The 21343-nt window shown below is 43.0% G+C and overlaps 1 protein-coding gene across 6 annotated transcripts in view; it reads left to right on the top strand.

Annotated features, from left to right (window-relative positions):
* Window positions 1-21343, top strand: part of PTBP3 (polypyrimidine tract binding protein 3) — a 160292-nt gene that overhangs the window by 33358 nt on the left and 105591 nt on the right. For 3 of the 6 annotated variants that reach the window (XM_039543059.1, XM_039543058.1, XM_039543060.1), the window contains one exon: window positions 16999-17240. Coding sequence is in view for 1 of the 6 variants with exons in the window: in XM_039543057.1 (XP_039398991.1) it covers window positions 19707-19714 (8 nt within the window). In the remaining 5 variants the exon portion in view is untranslated. Of the gene's footprint in view, window positions 1-16998; window positions 17241-19469; window positions 19489-19513; window positions 19715-21343 lie in introns of those variants that run through there. The other 3 variants (XM_039543063.1, XM_039543062.1, XM_039543057.1) reach the window with 3 other exon arrangements.

Below are 21343 nucleotides of genomic sequence, written 5' to 3'. Positions count from 1 at the left end.
TGGTACCATATAGTAGTATGCAATCTAGTGTTAAATATAGAACACATGGAAGCACATTTTAGTTCTAGTGGCCCAATTCACACCCTTCAAGTAACTGCTGACATGAGTAACATGCTGTTATATCTTTAGAGTTGCTCATAGAAATAACTGAACTCTGTGGGGTCTATCCTTGTTTCTCTGTGTTGGCATAACTCCCATTAACTTTACTATAGTTAGGGTGGCAGAATTAAATTTTTATTTTTTTTATAATTTAGATGGCTAATGTTGATATTTTTAAGCATTTTTTATTTTTTTCCTCTTTAAATCATGGGGAGAGTCACACAATTATTTAATGACAGTAGATGCTGCGATTGAAAAAGTTACATCTTTATAATGGTTAAAACACAAATTGCCAGCATCACATGTCAAATATACAAAGTAAATATCCTTAAATCAAAGTACTCAAGCAGCATTTTTCTTACTTTGCCTATATGTCCACTTAGATTATTATTGATGGAAATATTTTTTCATTGGTTTAGTAAAATCGGCATTTAGGGATTAGATGATTATCAGTAATTGTAATAGGTGTCTGCGTAAAGGGACAACCAAAGGCCAAATCCTACTCACCTAACTTCTATGAGTGGTCCCAGTGTGAGTAGAAAAAAGCATGGTTCAGTCCCAAGAAGATACTGTGAACAGCACAACAAACTCTGAAAACTATATTCTGTAAGGGAAAGATGTGCATTTGAGGCCTGAGGGATAGCAGGAGATAAGTGACTCAGGCTCTGGCTACACTAGAGAACTTACAGAGGTGAACCCACACCAATACAGCTGCGCTGCTGTAAGCTCTCTAATGTAGCCGCTCTAAGCCAACGGGAGAGAGCAGGGATTCTTTTAAAAACATACATGTATAGTTAATATTCTACTTCAAAACCAGTATTTCCATTTAAGGCAGGCTGTTATAGTTCCACCCAATTAGTTCTGACAGGAAATCTTCAAAAGCCTTTTCTTCACATTATCCTTTTGAAAACTGGCATTTTTATGTCAGTTTCAAATGATTAAAACAAATGCAAATTAGCCTTCGTCATAGCAGATGGATCTAATCAAATACTATAATTCTGTGTAGCACTATCTGAGTGAGAATGGTATAAGATTTGTTTTCCGTGCAATCTAAAAGGCATATTAGCGGGACCTATTCTGCTGAAACTGGTACAGTCAGTAAGGCAGAGAAAAACACTTTTTTTGGTAAGGTCTAGGGCTTTCTTTCCTCATTATTCAGATTTTACAGCATTAGCTATGTATCAGATAAATCGCAGAAATCATATGGACAGAAAAAGATCAGGTACCTGGGAAACCAGCTGAAATAATATCAAATGTCTACCATAAGTTCCCTCTACTGCACACTAAAATTAAGGTAACCCATCTGTCATATCCATCTCCCCTACATGAATACAATCACAGGGCTCTTTTGTTTATAGATGTTTTCAAAACATGCCAAACATTTCCTGGGCACATTTACAATAATCAAATACAGGGCAATTCCCTTACAGTGAAGTTGGTTCTAATGAAAATCCACTTAAGCCTTGTCTACACTAGAGACAAAAAAATGTTGCAAAAAAAATGTTCACTGTTGCAGTGTTGGAAGTCCTCATATAGGATGGTCATGCACAGTGTCATTTAGACCTGCTCTGAGAAGGGCTCCTAGATGACATAGTCCCCAGTCCTGCAATGTAGGTAGACTCCAGCACTGAAGGACTGAAATCAATGGGGCTCCACACACAGCTCACATGGCTGGGGCTCTGGTGCATAAAACTCCAGTGGCTGGAACACTAGGGCTCACACACTGTTGCTAACATTGGTGGAATTGAGCTGGTCTCTTAGCAACTGCAGGAAACCTCTGCAAATTTTCCCTTGTGCCCAGAAGGTTTAAGTGGATCCCACTATGCTAATCCCTTTGGAATGCAGCAATTATCACTTTTCAGAGGGGTTAAGTGCTGCATTCCGAGGCAATTATCTCCCCCTCCTATTCTCCGGCTTTGCAAAGGAGGTGGGAGTAAAGAAAATAGAAGATGCTATTGCCACAAAATTAAGGAAAAATCCTTGGCTCCGTCTGGCAATAATAGCTTGGGGCTTGGAGGGAATATATGGCTATCCAGACTCATTACCCTTCCCATTCCCACTGTCCCAAGAACAAACAAAAAAGACACCAGCTGCAGTTAGCAGGGGCTATTTTCCAGGTAGGCCATCTCTTGTTAAGCGCTGCTACAGTGATCTTTTCCTCCGTGAAATAAAACATTCTTGAGGCCAAACCAGGCCCAGCCTCTGCAGCAGTGTCCCTGGCAAAAGAACCTGGTGTAGTTCCACTGTGCAGGGGCAATGTGATGGGACTGGATTCGGGGGGCTGCTTTACAAACACTGACTCTGCAGAGCTTCTCTGTGCATGAATATATAAAAGATGGGGTCAGAGAGTATCTATTGCTGCATGAATCTGTATTCATTTTTGCTGATGTACTGCCAGCCTACTCACAGCACCAGTACAACTGGCCCGCTCAGTGCAATCCCAGAATGCATCTCTGCACCCTTCTTCAGTGACGGCTCTGACAATTCTGAGCATTCCTCAGCTCTTCCCAGTCCCCAGGAAAGGAAGGGCACAAGTAGAAGACATCAAATACAGCTTGGTTCATATTTATAAAACCGGGAGCTATTTTCTTTATTCCCAGGAGGTTTCTCATTTAAAAAAGCAAAAAGCAAAACAAGACTTTTTAGTCAGTGGCTTGCAGGCACGGGCACGTACAGAGCGTATGTACCATACTCTGCTGGGGTTGCCACAACTGCATCTCCTACGCTCCTGAGGCCTGAAAACAAGAACATGGCGAAAGGGACATTAGTTCAAAGTTACACGTACCTCCATCACCAGCACTTGTTCAGTGCCCCCGAGGAGCTCTGCTGCAGTAGGTAGGGGAGTGGAGGACAGATGAGATGGGGCTGAGGGAGCCCAGAGGAATGGCCACTCTTTGGTCAGCTGCTCCTGCCAGTCTGTGCTGATGGCGCTCTGGCCTGGCATCTATGATGGGCAAGCGAGGGAGCAGAATGACAAAGCTCGTTATTACTAGCCTGAAGAGTTCAGAAATCCTAAGTGAATCCTCAGAAAATAAGATTTTTTAAAAACTAATAAATTTTAGATGCTTTAGATTTGCTTTCTGGTTTCTGAACCTTTAGGGTGCACTTGTGTCATGTTTTCAAAACAGGCTGCATATTGTGGACACGCTGCACTGTTCAGTTTTGTGCGAGTAGAAAATTGGCAACACTACTTCAGCCTAAGCGATGTGAACTGGCTATAAAAGCAGAACTCTGGGAAGAGAGATGAATTCGGGCACTAAACCAGTGTGTGTGAGTTCTGTGCTAGAGCAATGGGAGGACTGAGTCTGTTCACATAGTAATATCATCTCTGCATGCTAGAGAAGGGAACTAAGAGATCCTTAGCCAGAAGAAACTGTCCGGGTAGCAGTGGTAAAATTCATAGCAGGGATTTGGTTTTGTTTTTTGGTTCAGATCTGACAAATATTGTCAACAGGGCTGACGTGAGGGGAAGAGGGGGGGAGGGGGACAACAGTACTGGAGCCCCAAGTTCAGGGCCCCCTCAAATGTCTGTAATGTCTGTGTAAATAAAATGAAATGGGAGGGATGGGTCCCCAGTGAACAAGATGTACTGGGGCCCCAGATTTCTCTCAGTGGGCCTGACTGCCAGCAAGAGTACACTATTACACACTTCCATAGTATGGGAAGATAAGCCTAAGACCACCACATCCAGCAACATCTGCTATTACCATAAAGTTGTGCTCCTAAAATTGTTAATGGTATCCAGCACACCCTATTTAATAATGCCCGGTAAGTGAAGTAAGCTATTGTCGCTAGCACTCTGGATACTAACTATAGACAAAATCCTGCTCACCTTACAAAACTCTCATGTCCATGAAGTCAATGGAAGTTGCGTATGGAGTTTGGCTCTATACGTTGATTTTTAAAAATAAATGGGAATTCCTATGTATTATAGTTAAAGTGCTAGCAAGAGCTTAGTTAAGACTGAATAAGCATTTCCATTATAACCCCTTGTTTACAGTCTCACATAGTTTTCTGAAATTTTTTACCTATTCGGCTTATATTTTCCAGTCCTGGTGTCTGCCCAACAGTTTATGTATTTAGAAAGCAAAAAATGATTCAGTCATTTTAGAAAATGAGGAAAGTGGGGGTGGGGAAGACTTTCATTATTATATATACTGGTTTTGAGCATCACTAGGACTAAAATGACTGTTTAGAAAGTTGTATGCAGTTTTGTAGCTGGGTTGGTCCCGGTCTATTAGAGAGACAAGGTGGGTGCGGTAATATCTTTTATTGGATCAACTTCTTTTGGTGAGAGAGACGAGCTTTTGAGCCACACAGAAAGCTTATCTCCCTCACGAACAAAAGTTGGTCCAATAAAAAATATTACTTCACTCACCTTGTCTGTATTTAGAAAGTTGAAATTTGACAGGGAAATAGCCTTCACTAAGGGGGAGAGCTTTTAAGCATTTCAGTGGAAATTTAATTCTATTTTTGTGGAATTATTAGGGTTTAGAAAAAGACAGCTTTCCATATGCACAACACTCTGGGTATCATTGATTGATTTAGGCACTGATCCAGCAAAGTACTATAACGTGCACAATTTTAAGCATGTGAATAGTTCCACTGACACCAATGCTCATCTCCCTGAAGACAAAGGGGCTATACATTGTGCTTAATGTGCATAAGCCTTGTCAAGTAGTGTCAGGCTAAGTACTATTAGGCCTCAAACTTCCGGAAGTTGTAAGAAGCGAGTATAGTAGAATCCTGCAAGCATAAGCATAATCTATCTAGGAAACTTTATAGATTAAGAAGGAAACTCTGTAAAGGTTGATACAGACTTGTGGTTACTATGCTCTGCAACCAGACACTTCTTTAAGCTGATTTAGGGTTTTTTAAGTCTAGCAAATTGACCACAACTAGCTACATACAGAAGAGATGAGCTGGGCACAGGTGCATAGTTCATAAATTCAAAACAACCACAAATGCCACCCTGGAATATTTGGCCACCTTGATTGGTTGACTTGTTTTGAAGCATGGCCAGCAAATATCGTATAAATAAGATGCAGAGGCGCAAGTGTGTGTGTGTGTTGTTGACCTAAAAGAGATCACTCTTTGTCAGGCTCACATACACCCCCTGAACCAAAGGGACTTGCGCTTCACTGACTATCTGTGCCTGGCCAGTGCAGGGAATGGTCAACTGAAAGGTAACGTATCTTTGGACGAAAGCAGGGTGAGGTATGAATTAAAACGGTCTGGTAATGCTCGAGCTGGTTAATCTTAAGTCTGTATTAATACTATAGGTTTAATCAATATATAGTAACTGTATATGTTTTGTGCCTTGCTGGAAACAGGTACAGTGTTGTTAAAGTTAGTAGGTTATAAATCATAGTAGTTTTGCAAGCCGCTGTGCCTGTCTTCAGTATAAGTTACCATCAAGTTATCATAAAAGTCAATAAAAGTTTATAAATTGATTAGATAATGTTATAAATAGGTTAAGGCTACTACAATTAAAGTCATTAGGCACATTGTCATTAGGCACATTCTGTCTGTGTTGCCTTTATAGTCATAAGTCATTAAAAGCCTTTCTTGAGGAATAATTAGTTGTTAGTTTCTCTTTTGCGGACGCTACTCAACCTCATTACATCTGTGTTGGGTGGTGGGAAGTAGCGAACACCCAGAGCCCCACTAGGGCCCTAACAGGAGCCCCCCAGGGCTCTGATGTGTGCCTCCTCCTTCCATTAATCTCCACATACATATGCTTAACTTTAAGCATGTGCTTAAGTGCTTTGCTGGATTGAGGCCTTAGTTACTGTACCAAGATTCTAAATGAAGGAAGGCTCCATTGTATATGTATGTGTTTTTAATTTAGATGTACAGTGAATATATGTATCTTCTAAGGTGCACATGGAATGAGGCATTGTCCTGCAGGATCCTGATTTAGAATCATAGAAGATTAGGTTGGAAGAGACCTCAGGAGGTCATCTAGTCCAACCCCCTGCTCAAAGCAGGACCAACCCCAATTAAATCATTTGGTTAAAGCAATGTGATTTAAAACTATCTGGATGGCCAATCACATAAAAGCTGACACATCCTCTTCATTTCTCTAGAAATATGTAGTTAACAGTAGAGAGCAATGTTTTTAGTATGGGGTATAATGGCAGTCCTAACAACAAACTTACTGAGCATGCTGCTGGTTGAACAAGATGAACATAAAGTATAGTGAAAAATGAAAAAAATGGTCTAGTCTTGGTCTTTCTACATCTTGGTATAAGTTAATCAATGAGAACTCTGCAATAGTTACCAAACTGTCCCCAGATTGCTTCCAGATATCCGCAGATTGTGCTATTAAGTGTTGGCGAAGATGACACACAGATCTTTCAGATAAGAAAAAGCAAATGTACTCTTGGTGATATTTATTCCAGGCATCCAGAAATGACGTACGACAAACGCTTCTGCCACTAAGACTACTTAGACATTGAGGAGGATGTTGCTATATATTAATTACTTAAAAATATCACTTCAGATAATGTTTCTGAATGTTTTAAGGAATATCAGGTCCCTCCTCCTTCAGGAGACATTTTATAAGTAAACTATACCAGATCTGGTGCTATTAATTATGAAGTACTTGAATGCTCACCAGACTGAGGACTGAAGACACTGCAGTATAACTGCATTAGGTTACAGGAAAATAAATTTTGAGGAATTAGGAATACAGTATTAGTGTGTATGGAGCAGCAATGAGAGAAAATATTACAATTCATGAGTATGGGCAAAAAGCTGGAGTATCCTGAAAGACACCATAATTTAGAGACAGAAAAAATAAATTGAAAAAGGAAAATAGAAGGACAAAAAGTCAGTATGACATCACACAGAGTTAATCAAATATCTTTGGGTAAAAAAGAACTTTATAAGGGGAATGATGACATGGAAGGTAAGTCGAGTGTGTGTGTGTGTGTGTGTGTATATATAATACATTATATACATATACACAGTTAAAAGAAAAAGGCAACATAAAAAGCAAAATTAGTTAATGTTATCTAAAGTGTTTAGATAAGAAAGATTAGTTTAAATGTAATCAGAAGATAAGAAAATACTAGAGGGAAAGTTGGACCACTACTAAATGATGGTCTGGGTACAATATTATTCAACATTGGAGGTATGCTATGCAGAAATATTAGAGGATAGAAATAAAATACAACATGAGCTCGATAGATGAGAAAAATGGTCTGAAATTAAATTAGAATAAATTAAGAAAAATGTAAAGTAGTTCAAGAAGGAAAGAATGATTAAATGTAGAAATATAAAATAAGGGAACTCTAGCTAAGCAGTAGTCCCACAGAGCTGCAGTGCTGTAGACTGGCAGAGTATGAAATGGACAAGAATCAGGAAGTAAGATCAGCAGTATATTTCATTACAACAAACTGTTGCCTAAGTGGCCATCTTGACAATTCTACTCCCTCTCTCATACTCCCATCCATATAAAAATCCAGAGATGACCACTAGATGGTACTATAATTTCAAACTATAATAGAAACTGATAACAATGAGGCACTGTTGCAAAAGAAAAAAAAAGTCACGTGAAACAAGTGAGATAATTATTCCATGTTACTCAGCTCTAGCTAGGCCTCTGCTGCAGAAGTCCTTATTTTCTAAGTGCTCCATTGCCGGTGGGCAGAATACCTAAAAGACTGTCTAAAGCTCCAGCGTGAAGACCACAGTCAACAGCTGTGCTCCTCTGGCACAATGGAACTCTCAACAATAAGAGCACATTTGTACGGAAGGCAGAACTTTTTCTGGGGGTGGTTGGAAACAGTGGTGCAGACTCCTCCACAAACAAAGAACCATCACAAACCTCACAACCTTCCTCTCCAAGCAGGGGCGGCTCTAGGCACCAGCGGGCCAAGCACCCGCTTGGGGCGGCATCCTGGGGAGGGCGGCATTGGCTCCGGTGGAGCTCCCGCCGGCATGCCTGCGGCAGGTCCACCGGAGCCCGGGACGAGCGGACCTGCCGCAGTCATGCCTGCGGCGGGTCCCGTCTTCCCGCGGCTCCGGTTGAGCTCCCGCAGGCATGGCTGCGGCAGGTGCGCTCGTCCCGGGCTCCGGTGGACCTGCCGCAGGCATGCCGGCGGGAGCTCCACCGGAGCCAAATGCCGCCCTCCCCAGGATGCCGGAGCCGCGGGAAGAGGGGACCCGCCGCGGGACTGGGGAAGGGCGGCGCAGCGCTCCGCGCTGCTTGGGGCAGCCTACTTTGTAGAGCCGCCCCTGTCTCCAAGTGCAAGGCACATTCTTTGACCTGTCCTTCTCTAATATAAACACACAGCAACAGGTATAACTATTTAATAAATAAAAATAACACTACTAAAAAACAGTTTACCAAAACAAGACACTCCACTGCACACGTAGCCTCTGGGGAGAGAATCAGAAAACAACCCACAGATGACAGATGTGTAGTCACATTACTTAGTGTACTATTGGAAGGTACTCAAATACTACGGTGATGAGTGTGGTATAAAAGCCTGTACTGAACAGACTAGACTAGAAAGTTCAGTTCTTTGCACCATATTTACAAAGAAAAGAAAAAATGGAGAGAGGGCATAAAATGGCAAGATGAAAGACCTGGAAAATTAGACATATGAGGAAAGAACTGTGGATGTTCATTCCAAAGAAAAGACTCAGGGAAAAATGCAAACTGTCTTCAGATTGATAAATGAATTACATGAACAAGAGACAGTTTTATGATTTGTATTACTCATGTACAGGCCCTAATGGAGATCCAGGACCCATTGTGCTACATATAGTAAGAGTCAGTCCCCGCCCTTTAGAATTTACAGTTTAAATAGATTAGAAAGACAAAGGAAATATTTTTCATTAGTCAATCAGGATAAAAAATGAAGTTATAGATTTAAGCTATATCAGGAAAAATGTAGATTAAGTATTGCTGCCGCTTTTAGGCCCAAAGGTTAGCCAATACTGAGGGCTTTCTGGGTTGTTTGTTAGGAGAAATTAAGGACGCCAGTCAGGTATTTCTTTGATACAATCCCATTTATTTACAAGGAATATACACAAAGTCCTCGTTCCATGAACATAGTAGAAACAAACAATATCCAATATCCAGGTTTATAAATTTTGACCTTGGATATTAAAATTAAATGTTGCTAACAGTAGGCACAAATCAAACTCATCCCTGCCTCTACCAGCCTCTCCCACTGCTGGGATAAATACTGTCTGGCTGTGGTTCCAAATTAAGAATGAGAGAGTAAACAAATATCTTGCACTGTATCCTAAAAATTATTACATTTGGACTCTGCTGGAACACTGAAGATAGAAATTTACCATCTTTGCCTGGCCAGGACAATGCAACTTTCCTCTCTGATACAGATCTCTGAACAGGTATAAATATCTTTGTCACCCCCGGATAAAGATATTGTAATGCTTTCTATTTAGGGCTACAGCTAACTGTCTAGTTATATTATTCCATCACCATCGTAGCTGAGTGCCTCACAAATGTTAATGAATTTACTCTTACAACAACCCTGTGAGGTAGAGCAGTATTATACCATTGCAGCAGAACCTCAGAGTTATGACCAGAGTTCCAAACTGACTGGTGAACCACATACCTTATTTGGAATCGGAAGTACACAATCAGGCAGCAGAAGAGACAAAAAGAAAAAAGGGGAAAAAAATCAAATACAATGCAGTACTGTGTTAAATGTAAACTACTACACACAATAAAGGGAAAGTTTAAAAAAAAAGGTAAGGAAACTGTTTCTGTGCTTGTTTCATTTAAATTAAGATGGTTAAAAACAGCATTTTTCTTCTGCATAGTAAAGTTTCAAAGCTGTATTAAGTCAAGGTTCAGTTGTAAACTTTTGAAAGAACAACCATCATGTTTTGTTCAGAGTTACGCACAACATCCATTCCCACAGTGTTCATAACTTGGAGGTTCTTCTGTATCCTCATTGTACAAATGGGGCACAGTCTTCACAAGGCAACTGTGGCAGTCAGAATTTGAACCTGCTAACTGGAATGCCAGTGCAGTGTTTTAAGCATGAGGGCATTGCTCCCATAGGGTGACCACTCTCATACTACAGTTAGTGCACATTTCTGCCACCTAACTCTTCAGGGCACATGTATAGGTAGCTCCTGTGCCCTCTAATATATTTTTACCATATTCTGAACCAAAGTTTGTTAAATGTATATACAAAAATTGCTTTTGGACTGTGGTCAAGCACAGTAGCTGCAGCCTGGTCTAATCTCAGAAATATAATAAACTCGGCTTTTAACAGTCCAACAAACACATGGAGGTTATATATAAACTTCTTCCTCTTTTCTTCATTTAGGCTGAAATTTTCCCCTGTTCCAGTGCAAGGCCCATTGAAACCCCATATGGAGCTGTGTTGAGGAACTGCCGGGGAAATGCCATGCAGGGATAATAATAATAATAATAATATGTATGTAGTGTTTTTCATCCCTAGAGCTCAAAACACTTACAATACAAGTATAATTATGGAGAAACTAGGGCACAGAGAAGGAAGTGACTTGCCCAGGATCACACAGCAGGCTGGTGGCAGAGCTGGGAACAGAATGTAGGTCTCTCAAGTCTCACTCAGTGCTTTATCTACTGGGATGCCAGCACACTTCCTACAAACTGCAGAAAGTGTGTCTATCCTAGCCCTATACAAGCTGTCATGGAAGACCACAATGGGTACAGGCCAGATGAGGTCACTGGCTCCCAACATTGCCACGGTCAATTCAGCTGAACTAATATTTACAATGGTAGGGAACTTTTCAAACATTTCCCTACTGTAAATAAGGCTATAGAAGTAAAGTTTGCAAGAAGTGCTGAGTACTAGAGCCCTGCACTGATACAAAATTTGTATCCGCATCCAATCCATGGTCCGCGGATATAAAGCAGATATCTGCAGATTTGCAGGGCTCTACTGGGTACCCAAAACCAAAGGCAATGAGAATTCTAGGTGTACAACATATTTGAAAGTCAGATGCTAAGTGAATGTCCCAAGGTCACACTGCAATTCATGTCTTACGCTCTAATCACTAGCCACATTGGCACCCATTGGTAGTAACATTTTCAACTGAACAGAGACAAAAATTATATCCAGAACTTACATACTCAAAGGTTATATGAATATTCCTGAAGAAAATGGTATGAATAATTGTCTTAATTTTTTAACTATTTATTTAGGAAGTTTTAAGAATTTTACAAATCCTTGCCATATAAATATAATAAACAAAACAATCATTACTACAGTTAGCTTTTGTTTAAAGAGACATTATTCAGGAAGATAGTGATCAGATCTTTCTATTTAACAGGGTGTTACCATATTACAGAGTCAGCATCACCACAACACCTATGTAATTTCTAGTGATTTTATTAAATTGAGTGAAATCTCTATACACACATATTTAAAAGACCAGGTATGTCTATCAAATGTTAATATTAAAAAAAATTGGACAGGTGTACTGTTTTTTGTTTGTTTTCACAGGTGAATGTATTTTGACTACTGAATAAAAGGTAACCAAATATCTAACTATCCAGCTGTCCTCTTTCTATTTTCCTGGATATATAATTGGTGTATTCATTTCTCCGTAACCACAATCTCCCATATTTTTTTGTACCATTCCTCAATAGTTGGGCTTTTTTTTCTTTTTTTCCAATGTGAGGTTACCAATAGACAAGCAGCTACCAGCAGACAAGAGATTAATTCATTTCTTTTTGGGTGACCATTTCCAGTAAGAAGCCCCAGGAGGATTACCAAACCATCATTTGGTAATAAATATCCAACAATTTCTGATATTTGGTCATGGATTAATTGCGTTAATATTCACAGTAATGTTCTTAAGAGGACTGAAAAATTCAATAGGAGAGTTTAGCCTTCTGGGACAGATTTAGATTAAATGTGGTGTTACATGTTCAGCCATACAAAAGAGAACAGTATATCACATTTTCTAGAATTAAGTAAAATGACATACAGTGAACAGAAGTTATTCCCATTAAATGGAAAGCAACTTTGATGGATCTTTGGCTGCCAACAATTACTAGACGGTAACAATTTTTACTTAGCACCAACCTGTACTGAATTTGAAGCAATGATTTTTACATTTTAAAAATCTAGTCATTTAGAAAATACAGAGAAGGAGCCTTGCAGTGTATGGGAAGCACTGTGGAGGTTACTACTGGAGTTCCTCAAGGATTGGACTTGGGACCAATCTTATTCAATATTTTCAATAATGATCTTGGCACAAAAAGTAGGAGTGTCACAATGAAATTTGCTGATGATACAAAGTTAGGAGGTATAGTCAATAAAGAGGAGAATTGGAACGTTAAACAGGAACATCTAGATGATCTCGAAGACTGGAGAGACATAAATGGGATGAAATTTAATAGCACAAAGTGCAAGGTCACCAACTTGTGGTCTAACGATAAGAATTTCTACTACCAGCTTGGGGCTCATCAGTTGGAAGTGACGAGGAGGAGAGCGAACAAGGTGTTCGGGCCAATTACAGGATGACTATGAGCCAGCAATGCGATGCAGTTGTGAAAAAAAAATGTGATCCTAGGATATATCAGGAGAGGCATTTCCCGTAGAGATATTGAAGAATTAATGCCATTGTACATGGCATTAGTAAGACCCCATTTGGAATTCTGGGTACAAAAAAAGATGAATTCAAACTGGAACAGGTACAGAGAAGAGCTACTAGGCTGATCAGAGGGATGGAAGACTTGTCTTATGAGAGGAGACTGGAAGAGCTTGGCTAGTTTAATATCACAAAAAGAAGGCTGAGAGGGGATCTGATTGCTCTCTGTAAATACATTAGGGGGTAATACCAGGGAGGGTGAAGAGCCACTTAACCAAAAGGCAACATTGGCACAAGAACAAACAGATATACACTGGTCATAAATAAATTCAGACTAGAAATTAGAAGATCGGTTTTAACCATCAGAGGGATGAGATTCTGGAACAGCCTCCAAATAAGAGTTGTGTGGGGCCAGACAACTTAAGAGAGCTGGATAAATTTATGAATGGGATTGCATGACAGGATTGCTTATGATGGTGGGGGGCTGGGATCAGCAGCCCTGGGGTTCACTTCCAGTGTATGTCTTTTGTTCTTGAAGGTCATGCTTCAGGATTTCCGCTGGCCATCTGCAGGAGTCAGGAAGTGATTCCTCCCCCCGATGTATTGTGTGGGTTTTTTGTTTTTAAATCTTCTTCCTCTGAAGGATTAGGGATGTCAACAGCTGGAGATGGGACATTGGATGGGGTGGGCCAGGGCTCTGAGGTGGCACCAAGCATTCTCTCTCTCAAGTGCTTGGCTGGCTGGTTCTTGCTTACATGCTCATGAGTCTAATTGATCACCATCTGTGGGGTCCAGCAAGAATTTTCCCTCAGGTCAGATTGGTAGTAATCTTGGGGATTTCTTGACTTTCTCTGCAGCATGGGATGCGGGTCAGTTGCCAGGATTATCTGGGTTTCTCTCACTTAATCATTTCCCTGCCATTGCAGGGATCTCAGTCCTTCCTATTCTCTGCCTGTAGTACATAATAGTCTACTCTCTAGTTGGCTGTAATAGGTAAGGTAAGGTAATAATTGGAGATATATCAATCTCCTAGAACTGGAAGGGACCTTGAAAGGTCATCTAGTCCAGCCCCCTGCCTTCATTAGCAGGAGCCAATTTTTTTGCCCCAAATCCCTAAGTGGCCTTCTTAAGGATTGAACTCACAACCCTGGGTTTAGCAGGCCAATGCTCAAACCACTGAGCTATCCCTCCCCCAAAATAAATACTTTGGGTTTATTTTGGTTGTTGGGTTTAGTGTGCAGTTGCTGGGTGATGTTGGTGGCCTGTGTTATACAGGAGATCAGACTAGGCCAGCGGTTCTCAACCCGTGGGCCATGGGCCACATGCGGCCCAATTAGCACACAGATGCAGCCCAGCTGTGTGCTAAAGGCCGCGGGCCCTGGGGGTCCAGGTTACTGGCTGCCTGGCCATCCAGTGCCTTGGGGTCCGGGCTGCCCGGTCGGGCAGAGTGCGGCATGGCACAGCAAGATTGGGGTCACTGGCTGGCCCCGTGTGGTGGGGTCCGGTGCTACTGCCTGGCCAGCTCTGCAGAATCTGGCTGGCCATGCAGAGGGTCTGGGGTTGGCATCAGGGCTGTGAGACAGCCCCGGGTTTGGGTTCTAGGCTGCTGCCCGGCTGCCCTGCGACCTGGCCCGAGTGGCTGGGTCCAGTGTCGGGGTTGCCACCCGGCCCTGCACAGCAGGGCCTGGGGGCCCTGCCACCAGGCCTCCTGCCCAGGGCTCCACTCTTGGCCCCACTTTGTGGAGGTGTCTCTGGGTGAAAGGCGCTGGGCATAGGGGTCGGGGGGCGGGCAGGGTGCTGTGGTTCTCAACCTGTGGCCCACAATGATAAATAGGTTGAGAACCACTGGACTAGGTGATCTGGTGGTCCCTTCTGGCCTTAAATTCTGTGACAGTGACTCTGTGATTACATATGATACGCCAATCCCACAAGTCGTCTAGTCACCAAGAGCGAGAAACAAATGCATCATACCTACAGCTCTTAATCATTCACTAGGCTGACGGTGTAATTTGGATGAGGAGTTGAAATTTGGGACTTGACAGTAATTAGCCAGTTTGAACTGGACTCTTTAATGCTGAAAGAACACTTCATTACCTTGCCAACTCTTCAGATCTCATTAGATAAAAATGACTAGAAAAGAACAAAGATTATGTTAAATTGAATATTGATGGAAGAGATTAAATAACTTCTTTCATCTTCAAAGAAATCCTCACAACACCCATGTGAATTGAATAAGGAATATCATCTCCATTTTACAGATGGGCAAACTAAAACACTGAGGCCCAGATCCACAAAGAAACTTAGGGGTATAAGTGCTGGGTTTAGTTTGGGTTTAAGTCTGTGTCCCAGTTCTAGGCTCAACTGTGGTCTACAAAACTCCCACTGAATCTTGTGGGTGCCTAAATTTACTTGGTGCCTAAATTTTCAGGTTAAAAGTTCCCTCAGCACCTAAGTTTCTCCCTCTGAGCATGCATGCTGGGTGTCCAGACACCTGTCTCCTGCCTAAGCTCCAGAGAGATCCACAAATAGAGGGAAGACAGGCATTCGTCCGCATATCTCATGTGTGGGGCCAGATCTGGTAGATGTGCTTAGAGGCCACATACCAGATTGGGCCCCAGTCAAATGAATAACTCTTAGCCCCGTGATTTGTACTCATCTGGGATGAGGGAGATGCAGGTTCAATTCCCTTCAAGCAAAGGGGAAGAAAGGACATTAACAAGCATCTCCCACCTCTCAGGGGTGCTCTAACTACTGAGCTACGAAATATTCTGATATGGGCTTTCTTCAGTCTCTCCTGTTGAAGCTGTTCTTCTGTATATAAATATTTAGTCATTGGAGCAGGGGGATGGGACCCTGAGTCTCACACCTCCTAGGTGGGTACCCTACCCACAAGGCTATACAGTAATTTTCTCTCTCGCTCTCACCCAGTGACTCAAGTATTTATACATAATGGAACAGCTTCAACAGGAGAAACTGAGGGATCCCTACATCAGATGATCCTGTAGCTCAGCGGTTAAAGCTCCCTCCTGGAGATCCCTGTTCAAATCCTTTCTTGGCCTGATTGGTGGGTTGAACCTGGGTCTCCCACAACCCAGCTGAGTGCTTTAACCAGTAGGCTAAAAGTTATATAATAAGATCATCTTCTGGCCATTTTGTGCAGTGAGGCAGGAGCCTAATTAATTCTCATAAGAAACAATTTAGGCACCTAAGCCACTGGATTCCAGGAGAGGGTATTCCCTACTCAAGCTTTGTGGATCACAGGGTTGTTCTTGTCATTTCTGCAACACCCCAGAGAGATTAGTCATTTGTACAAGGCCACTTTGAGTCAATTAAAACAACCAGATTAGGAATATGAGGATTCCTGAGTCCCAGCACTGTACTCAACCAATGGACTCTGTTGCCTTTCTGCATGTACACAGAATGTTATTTTCTTGGGAATTATTTGTGAATACAATTTGACTTGAAAAGAACATATTAATTACATGTCAAACAAATACAAAACTGATCTCCTAAAATGTATATCTTGAAATTGTTGGAGAACACGTTTTAAAAATCCTAAACATTATGGCCGATCCATTTGGGCTTTAATCAGAACAATGCTAGATTATTCTTTTTTAAAAAGTTTAACATCCATATAGTCTGCAACATAACATGGCAACTGTTTGCTTAAGAAAAGAGGACAGCTTTATGGTGATGAGAAACTGGAAAGAACTTTGTGATAACATGACTGCTACAGGTTCTTTAATGACCTTATGCCTATGTGTGGCAGGTGACTATGTTGGGATCAAAAGCAAAATAAGATGGGACAGATATTTCTAGTGTAAAGGAGTATGTTAGTGTATAGATTATTAGCATATGGACTATATATCTGATGCGAATATATGAATGTTAGTTCATTTAAACGTTATGTAAGTAAGCTAAAGAAAAGTCTTTTAGTGTAAAATTCTTCTTTCTCATAACTAAATTACAAAGAAAATATTCGGCTTCTGAAACAAGGAAACAATAGTTTGTCTATAACAGAGCATGTTGACTAATCATGATTGTTTAACCATCTTTTGTTTGTTGAATAGGCTAATTATATACATAGACCCTGATCATGTAATTAGATCTGTGCACAAAGACCTTTGGGCTTGCTTGAACTCCATTTAAGTATACCATATACCCCTTTTAAGCAACCATATAATCTTCCAGTACCTTTATAAAATAGTTGAGTGGAATACATATATATATATAATTTATACCTCACTGACCTCAATGGAGTTACACCAGGGATTAATGTGCCACCCAACTTCTACAGAAATGCCTTGTTGCCTTTTACAGAAGTTGCCTTTTTGGAGTTGGAAAGACAGAAAAAGGTCAAAAGAGGAAACCAACAGAGAAAGAGAGAAAAATAGAGAAGCTAGGCGGCTACTGAAAGCGAAACAATGAAAACATGGCATAGAGATTGGGAAATCTACTCTCAAAGCAGAAGTTTGCTTCCTATCAAAATTAAATTCTTCTAACCCTGAGAGGACCTTCACAATACGTTTGCTTTTCTCTTCCATTGCAGCAAATAAAACAAGGTAATTAATGTTTGTTCCAAATCTCTACTGGCCTGGGGTATCAACAGGGAATGGAAGTGAACTTAGGTTTTTTGAATGGCAGTGAAGTCTAGAATTTGTTGATGAGACTGACCTACTTCTATTTTTGTACCAATTATAAAAATATCCTCCATAGTATTTTAAAATCAGACATCAAATTTAGCTTGTAATAAGAAACATCTGTATTCTGCCATAAAACGCTGGGACTTTTTTCTTAACATAACCTCTAAGGAAAAGACTTTTTAAGGACTCTGAAATGAGTTATTAATATTTCCCTCTCTCTAGTGATGGTGTTTTCATTATCATAAATTTTGAGTGAGAGGCCCTGATTAAGGTTCAGGAGGAGATGCACTTTCAAATTCACGTTTTCTGCCAAGTATCTGTGGATTCTATTTCAATGGCCCATAATGTGGCTTTTTGATCAGATGTTTGTTTTGCTTCTCTATTTTGGGGGAACAATATAAAAGTAATTTTACAAATTCTCCTGTATCATTAACAAAATCTTGACTCTTACTCTTGGGAATTTACCATTTAGATTCAAATTAAGCCCTCATCCATCCTCTTCATTTTGAAGGGTGACCCTCATTTTTAAAACCCATATTTCTCTCGGATCTGCATGAACTTGCTGTCATTTCACTTCCAACTACTCTAGAATACTTACATGAATTTAAAAAAACCCTGAATTTATAGGAAGTATTTGTAATTCTGACCTCAGCTCATTTTAATCTTCCTGCAGTAAAAATGTTATCATGTCCTCTATTTCGAGTTTAGGCAGCAGGGTGAGATCAGAGTACTGGGATGCTTGTTGGTTTTGGTTTGTATGGGGTTCAACCAAATGTCTTGTCTTTTTGTTCCATTGTATGCTTTACCTACCCTCAATTTTGCTTTCATTCTGAAGCATCTAACCATAATCTGGCATAGGGTGGAAACCATCTGAAACCAGACTTTCACCTTTTCCATGTGAGACCTTAACTCAGCACAAGTTTGTGAATGCAGACTGACTTTACAAGGCTTGCTCAGCTTTAGAAGACTTGAGGTCATATAACCCTTTGAGTCAGCATGTGGTATAGTGAATCCAGCTGTCCTTTGCAACAGCCACCATTGTTATTATTTGTACAGTGGTAGCTCCCAGATAACTCAGTCAGGGTTGGGGTGCCATTAAGCTGCATGTTGTACAAATACAGATGGGGCCATTGTCCTTTATGCAAAGAACTTACGTTCTGAGACCCCAAAGCTGCAGCTGAATCCACATGGACAGCTCTTTGCCCCAGAGCGGTGATGCAATAGGATTTTCACAGGTGTAAGGGATTGGTGTCTAGGATTCTTAAGAGGAGTGCATATGAGAAAGAAGGGAACACTGAAATACACCTTTATATATCCACAGTTCACTCTGGTATTTTGTTACTTTTCCTATTTATAAACTTTTCACTTGAGCCAACACTCAGTGCTATCGATGACAGCGGTGGGGCGAGTAACACACTTGGCCATACCCAAGGAGGCTGATAAATTCCCCCTGCTCAACTGAATCCTTTGCAGTCGTCGCACAAGCGCTCAGGCATGCATCGCAGAACAGGTGGCCGCTTCACCGCAGGGCACCTCTGGGCGCAACAAAGGCAGAGCCTGGTCCTGAGCGGGGTGAGGACCCCCACCCCCGTCTCTCTGCCCCTGAAAGGCAGGGGCATCACCGTGCCTGCCCCCGGGCGGAGCTGGGGCCATGAGGCCCCAGACAGCTGCAAACAGGGCTGACGGGGGGGGGGGGGGGAATTGCAGGCCTGGAGCTCAGGGGGCGCCACCAAAACGTGGTCTAAGTAATGGGCGGGGGCGGGGCCCCAGGTTTCCATTTCTCCACAGGCGCCTGTCAGCCCCACGGTGACACCCCCCCGGCCCGTCTCCAGGGCCCCGCGCTCCCTCACGGGGGAGGGGGGGGTCACACCCTCGTTCCTGGGACAGGTGCCCGGCCCCTTGCTCCGCACGAGGCTATTTCCTTAGGCCCGGCTCGGCTACGCGCCAGCCCAGGACAGAAACCAGCTACGGGAGCAGAGCCGGGAGCGCGCAGTGCGCCTGCGCCGAGGGGGCGGGGAGAGGCGCGGAGGGGGCGGCTTCGCGCCCACATGACGCGGAAATGTTGCCAGCCTGTGTGGCGCGCGCTGAGCGGCCCCGCAAGGCACGTCGGGGGCGGGGCGAGGCAGGCGCGCGCCGGGGTACACGCCTTGCGCCGCGCTCCCTGTCGGTGAGGTTGGGCCTGGGTGTGTCGCCCGCGGAGGGCCCCCCCCTCCCTTTCTCACCGTGCCGCATGCGCAGAAGAGGCAGCCCCGCCTTCAGCCCTCACTCCGTCCCTCCCTCCCCCGGCTCCTCTCCCATCCTTCTCGCATTCCCCTCGCGTGCCACCCGCCGCCGCGCCGCTCTCCCCCCTCCCCCGGTCCCTCGCCGCTGCCTCCTGTCTGTGCCATGGATGGGTGAGTACCTGCCTGCCCCCCCCCCCCCGCCCGGGGCGAGCCCCGCTCCCGGCGGCCGCTTCCAGCCGCGGCGCCTGTGGGGATGTGGCCGGGGAGCGGAGGGCTCCCCTTGGGGCCGGCGGGCTGACTCGCCTCCCCCGGGCGGGGGGGGGCCGCCCGGTGTCTGAGGAGGGTCGGGCCTTGGGGGTTCCCGGAGGGGGGCGAACCAGGCCCTCGAGCGCCGCCGGCGGGGGGGAGGGGAGGGTCCAACTTTCCTCTTTGCTGACATCGGGTGAGGCTTGAACTCGGCCTGTCACCCGGCCGCCGCCGCGGCCCCTCCTGCCCCGGGCGCGGTGGGCGCGGTGCGGCGGGGGGGGGAGTTTCGGTTGGCCGCGGGAGCGGCGGCCGCGGTGGTTGGCAAGGGGAAGTGCCGCGCACGGGAAGCTCCGGCTCTGTTGGGTGGCGGGTCCCCTCGCTCAGCAGTGGGGCGGAAAACAAGGCGAAGGGGACGGAAGCGTGCGCCGCGCTAGTGGAGCCAGCCGCCCCGGACAGGCTGAACGGGGCGCTGGGAGGGAGGGGCTGTGTGTGGAGCGGAGCGGAGCCTCCCAGGCTGCGGGTTATGGTCGGAGCCCTTGATCGTTTCACCGAGTATGGCTCAGGCGGCGTCCCTGCCTGGCCCTAGGTTAAAGGGTTGAATATAGTCTGAATTTCAGGGCAGGGTTTGTGATTTTGAGTTTTCTCTGGTGCACCGTATGTTGATGTAAACAACCGTGGAGGAGACCGAAATCTGTCAAAGCTATCGTTTTGTTTTTATGCTGGTGTAGTTCCCTTGACTTGAGCATAGTTACTCCTGATTTGCAGTGGTGAGCGGAGTGACTTTATATAATGTTTTTTTCCCCTGTCGAATAAGATTTCATGGTAGATTATACGAATGTTTTAAATGTTCACAACAATTAACTTGGACTTTTGCTGGATATATCACAGACATGGACCTCTAAGTACCTTCTTGCCACTTCAGGTTAAACATAATTAAACAGACACATGCTATTTTGAATTCACAATTCTGAATTGTAAAGTGACAATTTAATAAAATTCTTGAAGACTGTAATTCACAGCTGCAATTTATTTGTATGAAGCATAAAACTTCTGGATTCTGGAATGTTGAACTACAATCACTATATTACTGGAGCACAATAGGAGTATTGCTGTTGAAACAGAGTTCTGTGTTTGAATGAAGCATAACTGGTTCACCATATTATTACAAATTGCTCTCTAACCTTATGAATCTTAGTTATGTACTTTAAATACCATTTAAAATAACTTGAAGGCCTTGCTCCTGCAGACACTTAAGGTGTACTTAACACTTTATGCAGTGAGTAGTCCTTTTGTCTTCAGTTGGACTACTCACATGCCTAATTAAGCACATGCATATACTGTATGTTCACAGAATTGGAGTATTAATATGTACATGTTTACAACAAATTTTAAAGGGAGGCTATTCAAAACCCAGTTTCAAAAATAATTTAAATTACTAGTGAGTTTCTTTGACAATATTGGTTTTTAAACAAAAAAAATGATTACAAACTGGAGAAATATTTTGTATGATTACATTGAGTTTCGATAATCATATATGTATGTTGTAACAACAGT

Source organism: Mauremys reevesii, linkage group 6 (genome assembly GCF_016161935.1).
Source record: "Mauremys reevesii isolate NIE-2019 linkage group 6, ASM1616193v1, whole genome shotgun sequence".
Taxonomy (NCBI): Eukaryota; Metazoa; Chordata; order Testudines; family Geoemydidae; genus Mauremys; species Mauremys reevesii.
This window is presented reverse-complemented; position numbering and strand designations above follow the sequence as displayed.